The 15,563-nt window shown below is 42.7% G+C and overlaps 1 protein-coding gene across 2 annotated transcripts in view; it reads left to right on the top strand.

Annotated features, from left to right (window-relative positions):
* The window catches only part of Prkce (protein kinase C epsilon), a 463,885-nt gene that overhangs the window by 307,925 nt on the left and 140,397 nt on the right, over positions 1 to 15,563 (top strand). For both annotated transcript variants that reach the window (XM_003473065.5, XM_063229099.1), the window contains exons 7-10: positions 3,839 to 3,981; positions 6,195 to 6,291; positions 8,062 to 8,258; positions 12,211 to 12,384. In XM_003473065.5, coding sequence (XP_003473113.1) covers positions 3,839 to 3,981; positions 6,195 to 6,291; positions 8,062 to 8,258; positions 12,211 to 12,384 — 611 coding nt within the window. The remainder of the gene's footprint in view (positions 1 to 3,838; positions 3,982 to 6,194; positions 6,292 to 8,061; positions 8,259 to 12,210; positions 12,385 to 15,563) is intronic.

The following is a 15,563-nucleotide window of genomic DNA, read 5'->3' as shown; positions in this document are numbered from 1 at the left end:
GCTGGGCTGCCCTTCTCCCACCCCCACAGCCTTAGCAGCCTCCAAAGCGGGGTCAGGGTCCTGTGTGTCTCCTGCTTCCAGGCCAGTAACTCACTTCTTTGGGATAAGCTGCCTGTCTGCTTTCATCCTGGAGGCAGTTTTATTTATCTGTTTGATTTCAGTTTTTTTTAAACTAGTGTTTATTTTTTTTATTTATTTAAAGAGAAAAAAGAAAGGAAATAAAAAAACAAAGCAGTAACAGGGTACAAATAATACAGAATTTCAAGAAAAAATATACAGTAAGAAATCACTAGTTAATAGGTTATACATTGTCATCTTAGAAAACAGTTGTCCAAATTATAAAATTAAAGCATATAAAGTGGACATTCATACAGTGAGATTGCAGACAGTTCTGTTCAATGATCCAACAAAAGCACAGTGATATGGTTTTCTATCCTACACACTCAAACATACATGCAATTATATCCCTTAGACCACCTTCCTTTCCTCTCTTTTTTTACAATAATAATTGCACTTTTTGGTTTTTTTAACTCCCACAGTTCTTATTACTTTTTTTGAAGAGAATAAAACCTAATATGACTAAACAGAACAGAGTCGGTTAGAACAGAAGGATGGGCATAGTACATGATGTAAAAATAGAATACCAGGTGATCAAAAATGGTTACCATTGTGCCTCTTGTTATTTTTAAAAAGAGTTGCCTATATCATCAGGTATAATAGAATTGATCAAAACAGTACAGAACAAGACCAATAAAACCTACACTGGAGACCTTACAGGACTTCAAAAGAAGATAATAGTCAAACCATAATGGGCATCATAGTAAATCTTATTGCCTTCAAAGTGGTTGCCTATACCCTCAAACTTGATATTATCAAACAAAATAAAATATAGTAGAATCTGACAGAACTGACAGAAGATGGGGAGAGCAATACTGGGGTTCAAATCAGGTTAATAGGAAAACAAAAAATTTACTATAATATATCCCGCTATTTTTAAATTTAGTTTTCCCTTAATTGAAAAAAATAAGAAAAAATAGATTAATTTTTTAAAAAAGGGTGGAGATTGAGATAAAAGAGGACATTGTAACAGAACAACACAGGTCAGAACCGAAAAATTTAAGCATCATTGTTTCACCTCCAGATAATCTAACATAATGGTAGTCACCATAGTGCCTCTTTCCTTGAATTATTTGAGTATAACTTTGTATACTATAGCATCAAACATATCAAGACAGTGTGAAGCCATTCAAGAGAATTAAAGAATTACAGGGTATTTAGAACCAGTTAACAGAAAACGAACAACGGTTTCTATAGTATCTCTTTGCCTATAAAAGATTTTATGCTATCACGTATAGTAAAATATAGTAAGATACAACATATTAAAACCAGTGGAAACCGATGTACAATGGACGGAGCTTGAGACCATACTTATAAGTGAAATAAATCAAATTCACATGTATAAATACCGAATAGTTTCCCTAGTATAAGAAATGATAAGAATACAAAAAAGTATGTGGTAATCATGATTCCCAATCATGTTGGTTTGAAGCCATATGTTTTCACTCATTAATTGCAAAGGTTTTAACCTTGGTTGTTCGATTTTAGTATCGGTGATAGTACGAATAGCTATTTTGAAGAAAACAAAACATCATAAAAGCTAGCGCTGATTTAATATCATCTTGTTTTGAAGTCCCATCAAGCTGTTGTACATCAGTTTCCACTGGTTTTAACATAGTGTTTATTTTTTTAAAAACAGTTTTGGGTGCACAACAAGACCAAGCAAAGTCCTTAGATGTCCTGTGTACCCTGACCTACAGGAACATAGGCTTGCCACGCGTGCTGTCAGTATGCTCTTCAGGCCTGTGTGTGGGGTAGTGGTTGATCAGCTTAGTTAATGGGTGTACCCTTAGCATCTAAAGTCCTTAGTGACACTAGGGCTTTCTCTTGGTGTTTATAATCCATGATTATAATCCATGTTTATAATACATGTTTGGACAAAGGTATGGTGACATGTATCTGCCATTTTAGGGTCATATAGAACAGTGTCACTGCCCTAAAAACCCTGTGTTCTGCCTGTTGGCCCCTCCCTCCTAACCCATGCTAAGCACTGATCCTTTACTATTTCCAGAGCTTTGGTTTTTGCAGATTTCCATGTGGTTCCATGTGGCTCCATGTGGTATAGTGTGTGGCCTCAGCTCAAACCAGCCCAGCAGCCCCTAGGAGCTGGAACTTAGGGAGAAGTGAGACCCTGGGCCATTTCTGCTCTAGGGAGACCCCCTCTCCTGCCCCAAAGCTGCATTGCTTGGATCCAGTTGTCACTAGGGTTGCCATGTCTTCGGATGTAGCACAGGCCAGGCCACAATATCACATCTTCTTATTCTTTTAAATCACAAGTGTGTTTTAGGGTCCAAAATGTGGTGCATCTGGTAGATGCTCCATATGAGCTTGAAGAGAACATGTGTTCTGCTGTTGTTGGATGCAGTAATCAGTGGCTATAATTATATGCTGCTGATTAATGTTGCCATGGAGTTCAAGTCCTGCCTGCCGACTCTGTTTATCTCAGAGGGGTACTGAAGTCTCCAAATTTAAGAAGAATCATCTGTTTTTCAATTTTTACTTAATATAGCTTAACCTCCTCTTAGGTGCATACACACTAAAGGTCCAATCATCCTGGAGAGTCTACCCATTTATCGTTATGTGATGACCCGCATCAAATCTGATGTGCTCCCTCACTCTGAACTTAGTATACAGTAGAGCGCCCCTCCTCTCTGCAGGGCAAAGGGTCAGGATCTCTCACCAATGGTAGATAAACCAAACTCTATATGTCCTGTGCATATGCATATACCTGTGATAAAATTTATAAGTTAGGTGTAGCAGTTTGATAATAATAATTAATAACAAAATAGAACAGTAATAATAGTAGAATAATAAAATTGCCAGCAGAGCAGCTTAGTGCTATTAGAAGGTGGTAGAAATCTTGGAGAAGTAGGGCATTTTAAAGCATCTTAATCATGGTTGTTTTAAATTCCCAGTTTGGTAATTTCAACATCACTGCGCTGATGCTTTATTTTTTTCCTGTGCCTTGCAGCTTTATGTTAGTAGCTAAACGTGATGCTCTAGGTAAAGGAATGGGGGTCATGTCCGGCGTTGGTGCGGAGAGGCGAGCTGCAGTCCCGTGCCTAGGTGAGCCGTGGCTCAGACTGTGACCTTCACCGTGCTCGAGGTCCTCCCCTGGCCTCAGGTGGAGCAGGATGGCCGGGCGGCTGCAGTTAGATGTTTCCTTTCCCCTGGGTCACGGAGGAGCTGATAAGACCCCGCAGTTCAAGCTCTGCTGAAATACCTTCTCCTTGGGGCAGGCCGTAATAAGAAGCACAGAATGCTCCAGCCTGTTTCAGAATGGTTGGCTTTCCCCTCCCTGCTGGGGAGAAGGCAGAGATGTCCTCATATAATCACTGTGGTGTGCGCTGTGTGCGTGTGACTCACAGTGAGGTGGGGGAAGGCTGGCTCCCTGGACCTGTTGGGACCCAGAATTTAAGTGAAACTTTTTTCCAGAGAAGTCAATTAAATTCTTCTTGAGTCACTATTTGCTCCCTAAAAGGAATGTTAAATGTGATGCTTTTTTTATTTCATATACTCAAAATGCCTGGAAAGAAATAACTAAAAACTGGGTGTCTCTGCATGGTGTTTTGATGGATGATTTTAGTTCTGTGGGATGAAAGGAAGAGTGATTTTTATTTTTTATGCCTTTTTTTTGCATTTTCTGAAATCTATAACATATTTTACAGTTTTAAAAAAGTAGTGTGTTAGGCCATGAACATTTGAATGTGTCTTTTTACAGTCTGCAAGATGAACGTTCACCGCCGATGCGAGACCAATGTGGCGCCCAACTGTGGGGTAGATGCCAGGGGGATCGCCAAAGTGCTGGCTGACCTGGGTGTCACTCCGGACAAAATTACCAACAGTGGCCAGAGGAGGAAAAAGGTAACTGGCTATTTGCTGGTGCTTCTGAACCTATTGTTGGGTCAGATCTCTGTGCTGACTTCCTGAGAGTGCCCTGGATGGAGACTGTTAGATCCCTGAATTTGAGGCATTTCCCGTAAAGCCCCATGTGATTGCTCAGAAACAAAGCCGGGCATGGTGGTAATCAGGAGGCTGAAGCAGGAGGGTCATCGGTTTAATGGCCTGTATCAAAATAAAGTAACACAGAACGGTTGCAGCTGTAGCTCAAGGCTTCAGAGTTTATGTCTGTCAGAGAAACAGAAAGGTTGAAATGAGAGCTGTGAGATTCCTTCTAGAAACAGTGTAACAACTATAGAAGGAGCAGCAGACTTACCTGCCATTGGCTCTGTCCCCGAAACAAGGCCAGAGCTCTGAACTTCCCTTTAGTGATGGTGTCATGAGGATAGATGGTCACATTCTCCTGGAGCCACCTTCTGCTCCAGGAGAAGCCAAGATCTTTGCCAGTGCCAGTGCTGAGTTGCTTGGGGGATGGGACATCAGGACCTTTCTTTCTTCTGTCTCTATCTGTGTGACTTTCTGGATGTCAGTTGTAGAGCTGTTTGTGCGAGTATTATTTTGGTAAATCAGGGCCATGGGTATAAATAGAACTAAAGGATCTGTAGCAGGTTCTTCTTTAACCTGACTCCTAAATTGAAAGAGCAAGTTGTCATGGTGGGGCGATGTGTAGAAGGCTGAGACAGGAAAAGCCCAAAGTCAAGGTTGACTTGATTTTGAGACAGTGAGATCCTGTCTCAAAATAAAATAAAAAAAAAAAAAAATAAAGTCAGAGAGCTGGGGATGTAGCTTAGTGGTAGAGCACTCCTGGGTTCAATTCTGGTTTTACACACACACACACACACACACACACACACACACACACACACACACAGAGTAAGTGGGCTTTGAAAAGTAGGTATGAGAGAACCAGAGCCCTGTGGCCGGGCAGGCTATCCTGATGTGGGCTAGGATAGGTGCGGCCCTGGCTGCCCAGCATCAGGCTTTTACAAGTGCTTTACTATAAAAACCGAACATTAGGGACCTCTGTGGTTGTGGCTCTCTAAATTCGGCCCTGAAATGCCTTCTGAGGCACCCTACATTTCCTAGACTTCTTATTTTAGGGCCTCCTGTGTCTTCTCCCTGGTGTGACCAGAAGAGCTGTTTTTCTCCTCATGGGAAGGTTGGGCTGTCCCCACCAGCAGAAATCTGCCTCTAGCTTTGGACCCACAGCACTGGGATCACAAGCAGACACCAGCATCCAAATCTCCGAGGCCCTCTAAAGTGGTAGATTGTTAGATGGACACAGTTTTGAGGTCTTTCACAATTAGAGAGAACCCTTCTCAAGGATAGGAAGTTCTCTCCATGCCGAAGCTACTTAAGGCAGACACTTTCACTGTCATGAAACATTTAAGAAAACTTAGCGCCTGTCCTGTTCCCTACACTTACATGGCTGCGGTGCTGGGTACAGGCATCAGCTGCTGGGTGTGCATTTGGGGGAACCTGGTGGGAAGAAGCCACTGGAGAGAAACTCCAGAAGGGACAGAAGTAAAGGCTAAGGGATCGTAGTCCTGATATTTTTATTGCTTTGATGCTTCTGATGCAACAGTTGAAAAAAAATCCAAATGGTAGCTTGAGTTAGTGTGAAGGACGGGAGTGACATCCCCTGGATCAGAAGTTAGATCTCCTGGCAGGAGTGTCAGACCTGCTGGAGCCCTGCTTCTCTCCTTGTTCCAGAAAAGACAGATGAACACTGGGGGTCGGGCACACACAGAGGCAGCGGGAATGCTTGGGCTCTCTCAGTGCAGACTGCTCCCTGAAGTGTTACTTAAAGTGGATATGTCCACACTCAGCCAGGAAACTCATTCCACCAGGGGATATTTTATCCAAAGCTGTCAATAGACATCAGGACCTCAGAAGATATTTATTGAGCACCTGTTATGAGCATTACTTTGTGTGCGGCACTAGGGACAGTGGAAGTGCCGGAGAGTTGCACGGTCAAAGACTAAAAAACCAGTCTCTCATTTTCTTCCCTTTTATTGGTGAGTGAAACCTTGAGTCTGCCCTTAGGGTAGCCAGCCAGCAAGTGATGCAGTACTCAGCATCCTGAACAGCTCTGGGTGCAGAGAACCTCATGCCCTTGCCCCGAGGGAAACTCAACAACCTTTCTTTCTGATGCCTTTTTCTCACTTTCTCTCTAGCTCGTTGCTGGTGCCGAGTCCCCCCAGCCTGCTTCCGGAAGCTCCCCATCTGAGGAAGATCGATCCAAGTCAGCACCCACCTCCCCTTGTGACCAGGGTGAGACCCTCAGACTTACTTCCTTCTTCCCAGAGCCCTTCAATGGAAGAACCAAGAACCACAAAGCTGGTCCACCAGGGGACGTGGCCTTGACAGTGGTCCTTGTGCACCCTCTCCCTGTTGATTGAACCCTTCTTCCACTCTGCAGTGCTGTCTAGAGGGCTGGGCACTAGATGGCAATGCTTTCCTTAAATTCCTTCCAGGCCAGAGTGAGCGAGGGCCAGTGCACATGACATCTTGGTCCTTTATTTTTCCTGCCTCTCTCTCTGGCTCCAAGGGCAGAGAGGAAGAGGAGTACAGCGCCTCCCCTCACTGTTGGCCCCAGTGTCCAGCCCTGGACATTTTTTAGAACCCTCCTCCCAGTCATAACACACAAAACCTGACTTCAGGTTGAGCTGGAAGATGTTTCCTGTCCTCGTCTGTGGGTAAGGATAGAAAGATGGAGTTGTAAAAGAAACTGGGGGAAGTGAGGAGGAATGAGCTTTAGGCCCAGCTTTGCTCTTCAGCTCAGCTCTGGATGTCTTTCTGTCGGAATATGCTTAAAGTAAAAGTTCTGCAGGAAAAATATGCATTAAAATAATAATTTTGCAGAATTATTGCACAGAATGCTGGGGCTGACCAGGGATATTTTGTCCAAAGCTGTCAATAGACAGACAGCTGTCTACAGTAGAAAGCCTTCTACTCTGATGCCCAGCACCAAACATCTGCGGAGGAATACAGTCCTCCTAATGGTGTAGTTCCCGAACGTTCTGTAACTCCTTTTATATTTCTGTTCCTCACTCCATAGGGATGCTTGGTTACTGCCCCGCTTACAGGATAAAAAGGGGGAGATAAAGAGTTGAAAGCTTTCTCCCAAGATCAAGCACCAAGGTGGTGTGATAAGGTGGGCCTGCACCATCAAGTCCCACCTGGAGATCATCCCCACTTGAAACCTAGCCCTTCTTTCCCAGGAATAGAAAAACAGCTTTGGGGACCATGTCCCAATCCCCAGGCCACGAAATAATTGTTCTCAGTTGTTCATGTTGCTCCAATTCACTTCCTGTGTCTTTATTTCATCCCCAAAGAGATTTGACCCATTCATGAATTGTAGGTCTTTCTTTGGACCAGTGTGAGTGTCTTCGTGCTCCCCTTTTTAAAGCTGAGACACCCTCTGGGAGCTTCAGGAGACAGGTTCAGATGGAAAGAGACCCCCATGAGGACGAGGGGCCCTGCTCTTCAGGCCTGGCTTCTGCTTGGCCTACCTGCCACTTGGCCTCAGCAAGACACAGTGCCTGTCAGGGTCTCGAGCACATGGAGGGACCAGCAGGGCTCTCCATGTCTCAGCAGGGAGGTGAGCACTCATGAACAGGAGTATGGCACTAATAACACAAGGCATGGCACTGTCACCAACCAGAAGTGAGCCACTCTCCCTCTTGTAAGAATATAGATAACTTCTTCAAGCTTTGGTGTCCCAAAAGTCTAGATTCTGGCATTCCAAAAGCTATTTAATAATAGATTTTAGCTCTGTCATAAGACTAATGTCAGGCTTAGTGACGACTGAGTTCACTGCTGGATTTGTATGTGAGGAATCTGTAGGCTCAGGGGCTGCCTCCTCTTTCCCCTCCCAACACAGCTGCCCAACCCACCCCACTGGAGCTCACTCCGTATCTGCAAAGCTCTCTGGAGTCCTAGGATGGGCTCCTGTTGGCCTCAGTTCTTTGGAAAACAAGGAGAAGGGCTCATGGGATGTGCACTAATGCAGTACTGTATCTCGTTACCTTTTGGCCCTAGAATTAAAAGAGCTTGAAAACAACATCCGGAAGGCCTTGTCATTTGACAATCGAGGAGAAGAGCACCGGGCATCGTCCACTGACGGCCACCTGGCCAGCCCTGGAGAGAATGGTGAAGTCCGGCAAGGCCAGGCCAAGCGCTTAGGCCTAGACGAGTTCAACTTTATCAAGGTGTTGGGCAAAGGCAGCTTTGGCAAGGTCTGTGGCAGTTGTGGGTACCCTGTTTATTTTCTGTGCTCTGTACCTGCCCCTCCTGTTTGATCAGTGAGGAGCATCTCAGCCTGGTCCCCCCACACCCCGTTTTGAGTTAATTTTACCAGTACACTTTTGATATACAGTGAGCTCACATTCACGGAGAGGAATTTGTGCCTGTGCATGATGTATCTTGATTTATCTTTTTTCCTCATTCCCCTCCTCTCCCTCTAACTTTTCTTCCCCTCCTTATTTCCATTTTTTCCCTTCCTTGCCCCCCTCCCCTGGAGGAAAGGGGAGGAAAGGCCATCCTGTCGCCTTTCCCATTTTTTTCTACTTCCCGGTATCTATTATCCCCTTTGGTCCTTATTTACCCCTTTGTTTTCTCACACAAGAGGAACAATGCAATATTTAAACATGTGTCCAATGTATTTCACTGAAAAGTATGGGCTCGAGGTGCATCCATTTACCTATAAATGTCTCAAGTTTATCCTTCTTTATAGCAAAGTAGAACACCATTGTATATAAAAACCACATTTTCACACCTGGAATCCCAGAACTGGGGAGGCTAAGGCATAAAGGATTGCCATGAGTTCAAGGTCAGCCTGGACTACATAACAAGACCCTGTCTCCAAAAACAAAATCAAAACCACATTTTCTTTATCCATTCATCCATTGATTGACATTTGAGCTGTTTCCAAGGTTTAGCTATGACAAATTGTGCTAACATAAACATGGGTGTACATTTAACAATGTGGCATGATGCTTTTAACTCTTTTGGGAAGATACCAAGAAGGAGAATTGCCAGGTCAAATGGAACCTCCAGTTTTAGTTTTTTGAAAAATCTCTATACTAATTTCCATATTGGTTGTACCAACTACATTCCCATTAATAGAGGATAAAGGTTCCTTTTCCCTCACAGCTCCACCAGCCTTTGTTATTGGTTGATTTCTTGAAAATAGCTGTTCTTTCTAGAGTGAGATGGAATCTCAATGTTGTTTTAATTTGTATCTCTCAAATGACCAGTGATGTTGCACATTTTTTAATACATTTATTTGCTTTTTGTACTTCTTAACTGTGAAGTGTTATTCATTTCAGATTTTGGATTGGGTCTTTAAGTGTAGGATTCTGATTTTTTGAGTTCTTTATATATTCTGTATAGTAGTCCTTTGTCTGACGAAGAGCTGATAAAGACTTTTTCCTGTTTTGCGGGTTGTCTGTTCACTTTGTTGGTAGTTTCTTTTGCTTTGCAAAGCTTTTTAGTAAGATGAGATCCCAGTTGTTGATTTTTGGTAGCATTTCCCATGCCATCGGGGTTTTTTTTCATGAAGTCTTTGCGTACACCTATGTCTTCAAGTGTTCTACCTATTCTCTCTTCCAGAAGATTTAGTGTTTCTGTTTTAATATTTAGATCTTGGATGTACTTTGAGTTTAGTTTAGTGCATGGTGAGAGATATATGGGTATAGGTTTATCTTTCCTTGTCGAGTGGGACCGGTGTCTTAGTTACCTTTTTCTCACTGAGACAAAATACCAAAATAGCCAAAGTTAAAAGAGGAAAAGTTTATATAGCTCACAGTTTATGGAGGTTTTGGTCCATAATTGGCTGGCTCCAGGAAAGCAGGGTGGCTCATGGCACAGGGAAAACAATTCATGGTGCCAGAAGTCAGCAGAAGCAAGGCTTTTCTGTCCCTTGTGTTGTATCCAGGCTACCGGGATTAGATGGTGCCAATCCAATCAGTGGGCTGATCCAGCAGTCACCCACCCTTAATCCCAGCACCCTTAATCCAAGCATTTCAGTAGGAATCAATCACACCTGCTAGATTTAGCCACCTGTGGGGAAACTTTTTTTTTTTTTAAAGCCTATGACTGCATGATATTTTGGGGAGACATCTAAAAACAAACCAAAAGACCCATTTCATAAAAGAACAACAGTCTTTTTCTCTGGGGCCCAGTTGCTTTATAAAGCTGTTGGATATATGAAAAAGATTCTCTTAACGTAGGTTTTTTTTTTTTCTTTCATTTTTAACACCAATTCCATGAAGGTATTTTTTTTCCTGTGAGATTCTTATTTCTTAAATGTAACAGGACCTTTCTACCTCCTTGATATTACATTTGTACCATATCCACAGTGGAAACACGGACAAAATATATTTAGTATGAAAAAACTAATGCACTCAGCATTCCACTGCCAATAATGGTACCAATACCTTTCTTCCCTCCTTCAGACATTAGTCTGAAATTCTATGTTTTCATTTTGAAAATTTTGAGCATGAACTTTGGAATCTGTCCTCAGGGAAGTTAGGATCCTGAGAAAATCTTACCATGTAGTCCTTTAAAGTTAAACGTTATTTAACTGATTTTTCTGGCACTTAGTAAACACTCTCTTTATCCTGTACTGTAACAAGGAGTCAATTAACTATCTCTCCCCTTAGATGAGGGTCCCTGGCCTGGGGCATTCTCTACTTCCTGCTTTCCTTTGCAGGTATGGGTTTTGCCTTTTTGTATGCTTGTCGTCAGCTCCCATGCTGATAGCTGGCTGAGATGAGGTAGAAAGATGGAGAGCCAGTTAGTGCAGGAAGTTGGTTAGCATTGCAACTGAGACTCTAATTTCCCCTTGCTCGTCTTAAAGCTGTGCCTGGGGCGCAGGGGTGTGTGTGTCAATGTGAGTCAGCTCTCTGGGATCCCACAGATCAGCGAGGCCCTGCTCTGAGGATTAGAGCTGCTGTGGGGTCACATGGCCTCACGTGCCCTTTGGGTCAGTCTGCTGGCTGGCTGCAGGTCCATTCTTCTGCTCTCCGGAGGGAAGGACTCTGGGAAATCCCCTATCTCCCCTGCCCTATCACATCCGGATATTGCCTGGCAGGATAGTGACTGGGGTATACTGAAGAGGCAACAGGTGAAGCAATCACATTCTTTAGAGCCTGTCTAAATAACAAACAGACCCCAGGCCTCTGGTTTATGCGCATGACTCGGGTTTGTGTGCTGGACTTGGTTGAATTTTGAGCAAGATTCCAAAATGAGTGAAATGAGCATGCGCAGAGTTTCCAAGCTACCATATGGTGTAGGCCGGATGGGGCTTTGATGACTATGGATCGTGTAGGTTGTTTCTTAGGAAAATTTGCACCTAAAGTTCGAGCCAGTTTAGAGCCTGTGTTTTATGTTGGTAAAAATCTTCAGGTTAATATCATGAATTCCCTTTCTAAGTGTCTGAGTTTCTGGTCTTTAGCTTTGACAGCTAACACTGGAATACCATGCTTAGGAGTTAGTTACTTTAAAAGGATGTTTTATAATATTTATAGTAAAACGAGTGCAAAAATATCAAGTGATAGAAAAATAGGCCTGTTATTTAGCCTTCTAGAGAAAGACTCAGCTTCCTAGCTGTACAGCTGTCAAAGAAACCATAAAGAAAAGCAAGGGAGATTTAAGTACATCAAGATAAATGATTCTGTTCAATGGGAAAAATGATGTGTAAAACAGGTTAATACTAGTTCAAAAACACTTTCACAGAAAACAACAAGTCAGTTTCTTTATAGGATCATGTGTACAGATTTCTAAGAAATAATATAAGCCAGCAAAAGAATAGACAAATGACAAATAACTTACCCCAAAAGAAATACAATTAATAAATAAGTATGTGCCTGAATTCACTATACTCTAGTTGCAAGTTTTATAAATGCATATGAACATATGATTAATCATTTAAGAAGGATGCGTTGAACTTCTTTCAGAATACTGTGCCAAAGTTTAAAAATACATACATAACTTCTAATAGTTATATCAGGATGAATAGTTTTCTTAAATATTTTTAATGCTGTTTTAATACTTAAAATTAAGGGAAAAGGAACTAGGAATTAGGTCAATGTATTTGGAGCTAACTTTTCAAGGTATCTGGTATTGTGTTTCCTCCTTTGAGTGCACACCCTCACAGGTGATGGGGATGATTTTGGTTAATTACAGGTCATGTTGGCGGAACTCAAGGGCAAAGATGAAGTGTATGCTGTGAAGGTCTTAAAGAAGGATGTCATCCTTCAGGATGATGACGTGGACTGCACAATGACAGAGAAGAGGATTTTGGCTCTGGCACGGAAACACCCGTATCTAACCCAACTCTACTGCTGCTTTCAGACCAAGGTATGTTTACAGAGGAGCTGGCTGGCCACTGTCTCGGGAAGCACGGCAGGACACCATGGTACTCAGCTGTCATATAAAATATCATTGTCAGACCCTCTGCGTTGGTCTCTCAAAGACTTTGGAAAGTGAAGTGGATTTTACCCTTGAAGAGATCAGGGTATGTTTGAACACCTTCTTCTTTGTGAAGGTCTTGGGATTTTCCATGCAAGGCTGTGCTTGTGAAGGGATAAGGGGGTAAAGGTAGCTGGCCAAAGGTGGCTAAACTCAGTGTTTGTGCTTTGGAAAAACCAACAAGTGTGGCTGATCCTTGCTCTGCTCCTACCTTTCTATCTCAAATGAGATCACCTAACTTCTGTATTGTTTTCAGGTCAAAAGAAAAAGAGTAAAGGACATCCTAATCACTCCTAATGTATGTAGTGTCGAATGAGGTAAAGGTTCTAAACACATGCTTAAAATTCCATGGTGAAACACAAACAAGGGGCAGTTTCAGTTACCGTGTGGTTGCTTGGGAACCAGAAGGTGGCAGTAAAGAAATGAAAATAGTCTAACTCCATTCTAGAGACTCGCCTCTAATTCCTTGCTTAATCTTGGTAAAGACCAAAAATATACAGGCTCCTCATGGAGCTCTTATTTCACTGTCCTCTATGGGGTGGAGACGGGAAGTTAGAATCTTCTAGGATGTGCCGTGGACTCGATTTATTGGGCTTTTTTAGATAGCAATGAGAATCTCACCCAAAACTCCTACAACTGACCCTCTGGCATGCAGACCGTGAACGAGACAGTATGAGTGGTGATTTCTGGCCTTTGCAAACTCACCACCATTTTTATACAAATGCCAGTCTTTCCATTTAGAATTTAATAATATTCATTTGCACATTCAGCAAATATTTTTCTACTTTATTGCCTGTCTCCTACATACCTGGTGCTGTGACAGAGGCTGGAGAGGCAGAGGTGAACAAGACCTGGGACTTCACAATGTGTTCAAAAAATGTATGGCCCTGGGGACACTGTGAAATCAACTCCAGGGCCCACAGCTTGGGACCCTGCAATCCCCGATTCTCCTGGAGCATTTTAAGATGCGTATGTTTATTGAAGTCTCTGGGGAAACCTGCAGTGAAAAATCCAAAAGATTACTTTGGTTTAACATACTATTTCCCAATTTAATTGAGCCCAGGCCCCACTACCACCACACACACAGCACCTATTCCAACTTGAGAAATACAGATTGGATGAAATGTTTCTTCCACATGGTTAATAACAGTTTATATCCACTACCAGCAGAATGCAGTTTTTCTTTTTTTCTTCCAATCTCTGAGGCAAATAAGTCTCTTCTGAAAAATCTGCAAGTGATTCTTTTCTTTGAGAGATATTTACAATTTTCCTTAAGAAACTTTTCTTAGAGACCTCCATTGATTAAGAATCTGTCCCTTTCTAAACTGTGCTTGCTGACCAGCCTGTGTTTGATGTATATTATGTAATAGCAACTACAGGTTAATATAAGTTTATATGTGTGTATACATATAGAGTTCAGTGTGACAGGCGGGGCTCAGCATTGGGGTTAGCTTATTTCTTTCTCTACTAAAACATCAATTCTAACTTAATGAGGAATGTATCATATCTTTGTCTCCCATGTTACCTGTTACAGGACCTCTCACCTGGTAAGTGTTCACTATCAGAATCGGAGGTTGAATGATGTGTTTTGTTTTAGTATTGGGGATTGTGCCGAGCTACAACCCCACTCCTTTATTTATTCTTATTTTGAGACAAGGTATTAATGTTTGAATACTCTGTCTGGAATAATATCAATGTTTGAATACCTGTCTGAATACCCAGGCTTGGTTTGAATTTGTGATCCTCTACCTGAGCCTCCCTGAGTGCTGAGATTATAGGTGTGTTCTACAACGTTCATTTGAAATTTTTTTAAAACCACTTCTTTTATTGTCCTTTATGTTCTGGTAAGAAAACTGATTTCCAGAGAAGTTAAAATCTTTTGCCCCCAGATACTCCATAGTGGCAGGGTCAGATCTTAGATCTCATTTGGCCTCTGATATCCACCTCTGCAGGGGACCCCTGCTCTGATACCACTTTGCTGCTCTGCTAGGCCCAAACCTGCCCAGTGTCTTCTCTGTATGGGGACTCTGCCACTTCCCTGTCCCTGCCGACAGATGACATATGCCCCGCTATTGGCGGGTGGTGCCTCGATAGGGAGCCACACTAACGTTCATTCTTTCTTTGAGTGTGTCATCAAAAGGCCCAGTATCTAGACCATTGGTGAGGACTGTGTGGAGGCCCTATGCGTAGTGAATTTGGGAAGGCCACGGTTGAAGTGTCATCTTTGTGAATCAGTGAGGGAGGGGAAAATGGATGTCTTCAATGCCTGCAATGATTCCTTTATACACTGTAGAAATACCAAGCTCCAAGGTTCTTCACTGAGTGACATCTTTTGGAACAAAATGGTATGGAATGACACCATGGATTTCCTTTATGCACAGTAATCCTCAAGCTTGTGTGGATGTGCGGGCTTCTGGTGACGAGAGCCTGAGGATGGGAGGAAAAGAGACTTCTTGTACTGTTCACATATTTGCTGATCTTTTCCTCTGGACAGTGTCAGGTAGCCACAGAGAGCAGAGCAAGTGTGTGCCACCCTTCCCAGGCCATCCCTACTTAGGAGAATGCCTTGCTTTCCATATGTAAATCTAAGTTTTCTAAAATGAATCAGAATGATCTCAAAGAAGGACTTTAACTTACTAATGACCAGTAGTCATGATTTTAAAGAATACCTATTATTCACCTGACTGAGGCAGGTGCTGGGTGAGGAGTTGTCAGCAATAAGAAAGCTGATTCATATGTAGGAGGGTTGCCCAGTGGTGGATTGGGCGGCCCCACCAGCTTCCCCAGCAAATGGCACTGGATAGTCATGTTCTTTGTGGGATACTCAAACCAAGAGGACTCAGAAATGGGCGCTCTTTGGGCTCCAGTAGAAGAAAGGTGCTCACACCAGCTTTGAAAGATGGGGAGGATTTGGAAAGGATTTGAGGTAGGAAGTGAAGCTTCAGTCTTGAGTTTCACTTTTTTCTCAAAAAGAAAATACAATTTCTCAGCCACCATTAAATTTATTTGATCTAAGACGGATGTATGAATCAGGGACACAAAGACCTGATTTGCAATCCTATTAAGAT

This window comes from Cavia porcellus, unplaced genomic scaffold, assembly GCF_034190915.1.
Source record: "Cavia porcellus strain 051 isolate PalLab524CR breed Dunkin Hartley unplaced genomic scaffold, mCavPor4.1 scaffold_1, whole genome shotgun sequence".
Taxonomy (NCBI): domain Eukaryota; kingdom Metazoa; phylum Chordata; class Mammalia; order Rodentia; family Caviidae; genus Cavia; species Cavia porcellus.
Note: the sequence above shows the minus strand (reverse complement) of the source record. Positions and strands in the feature narration are given on the sequence as shown.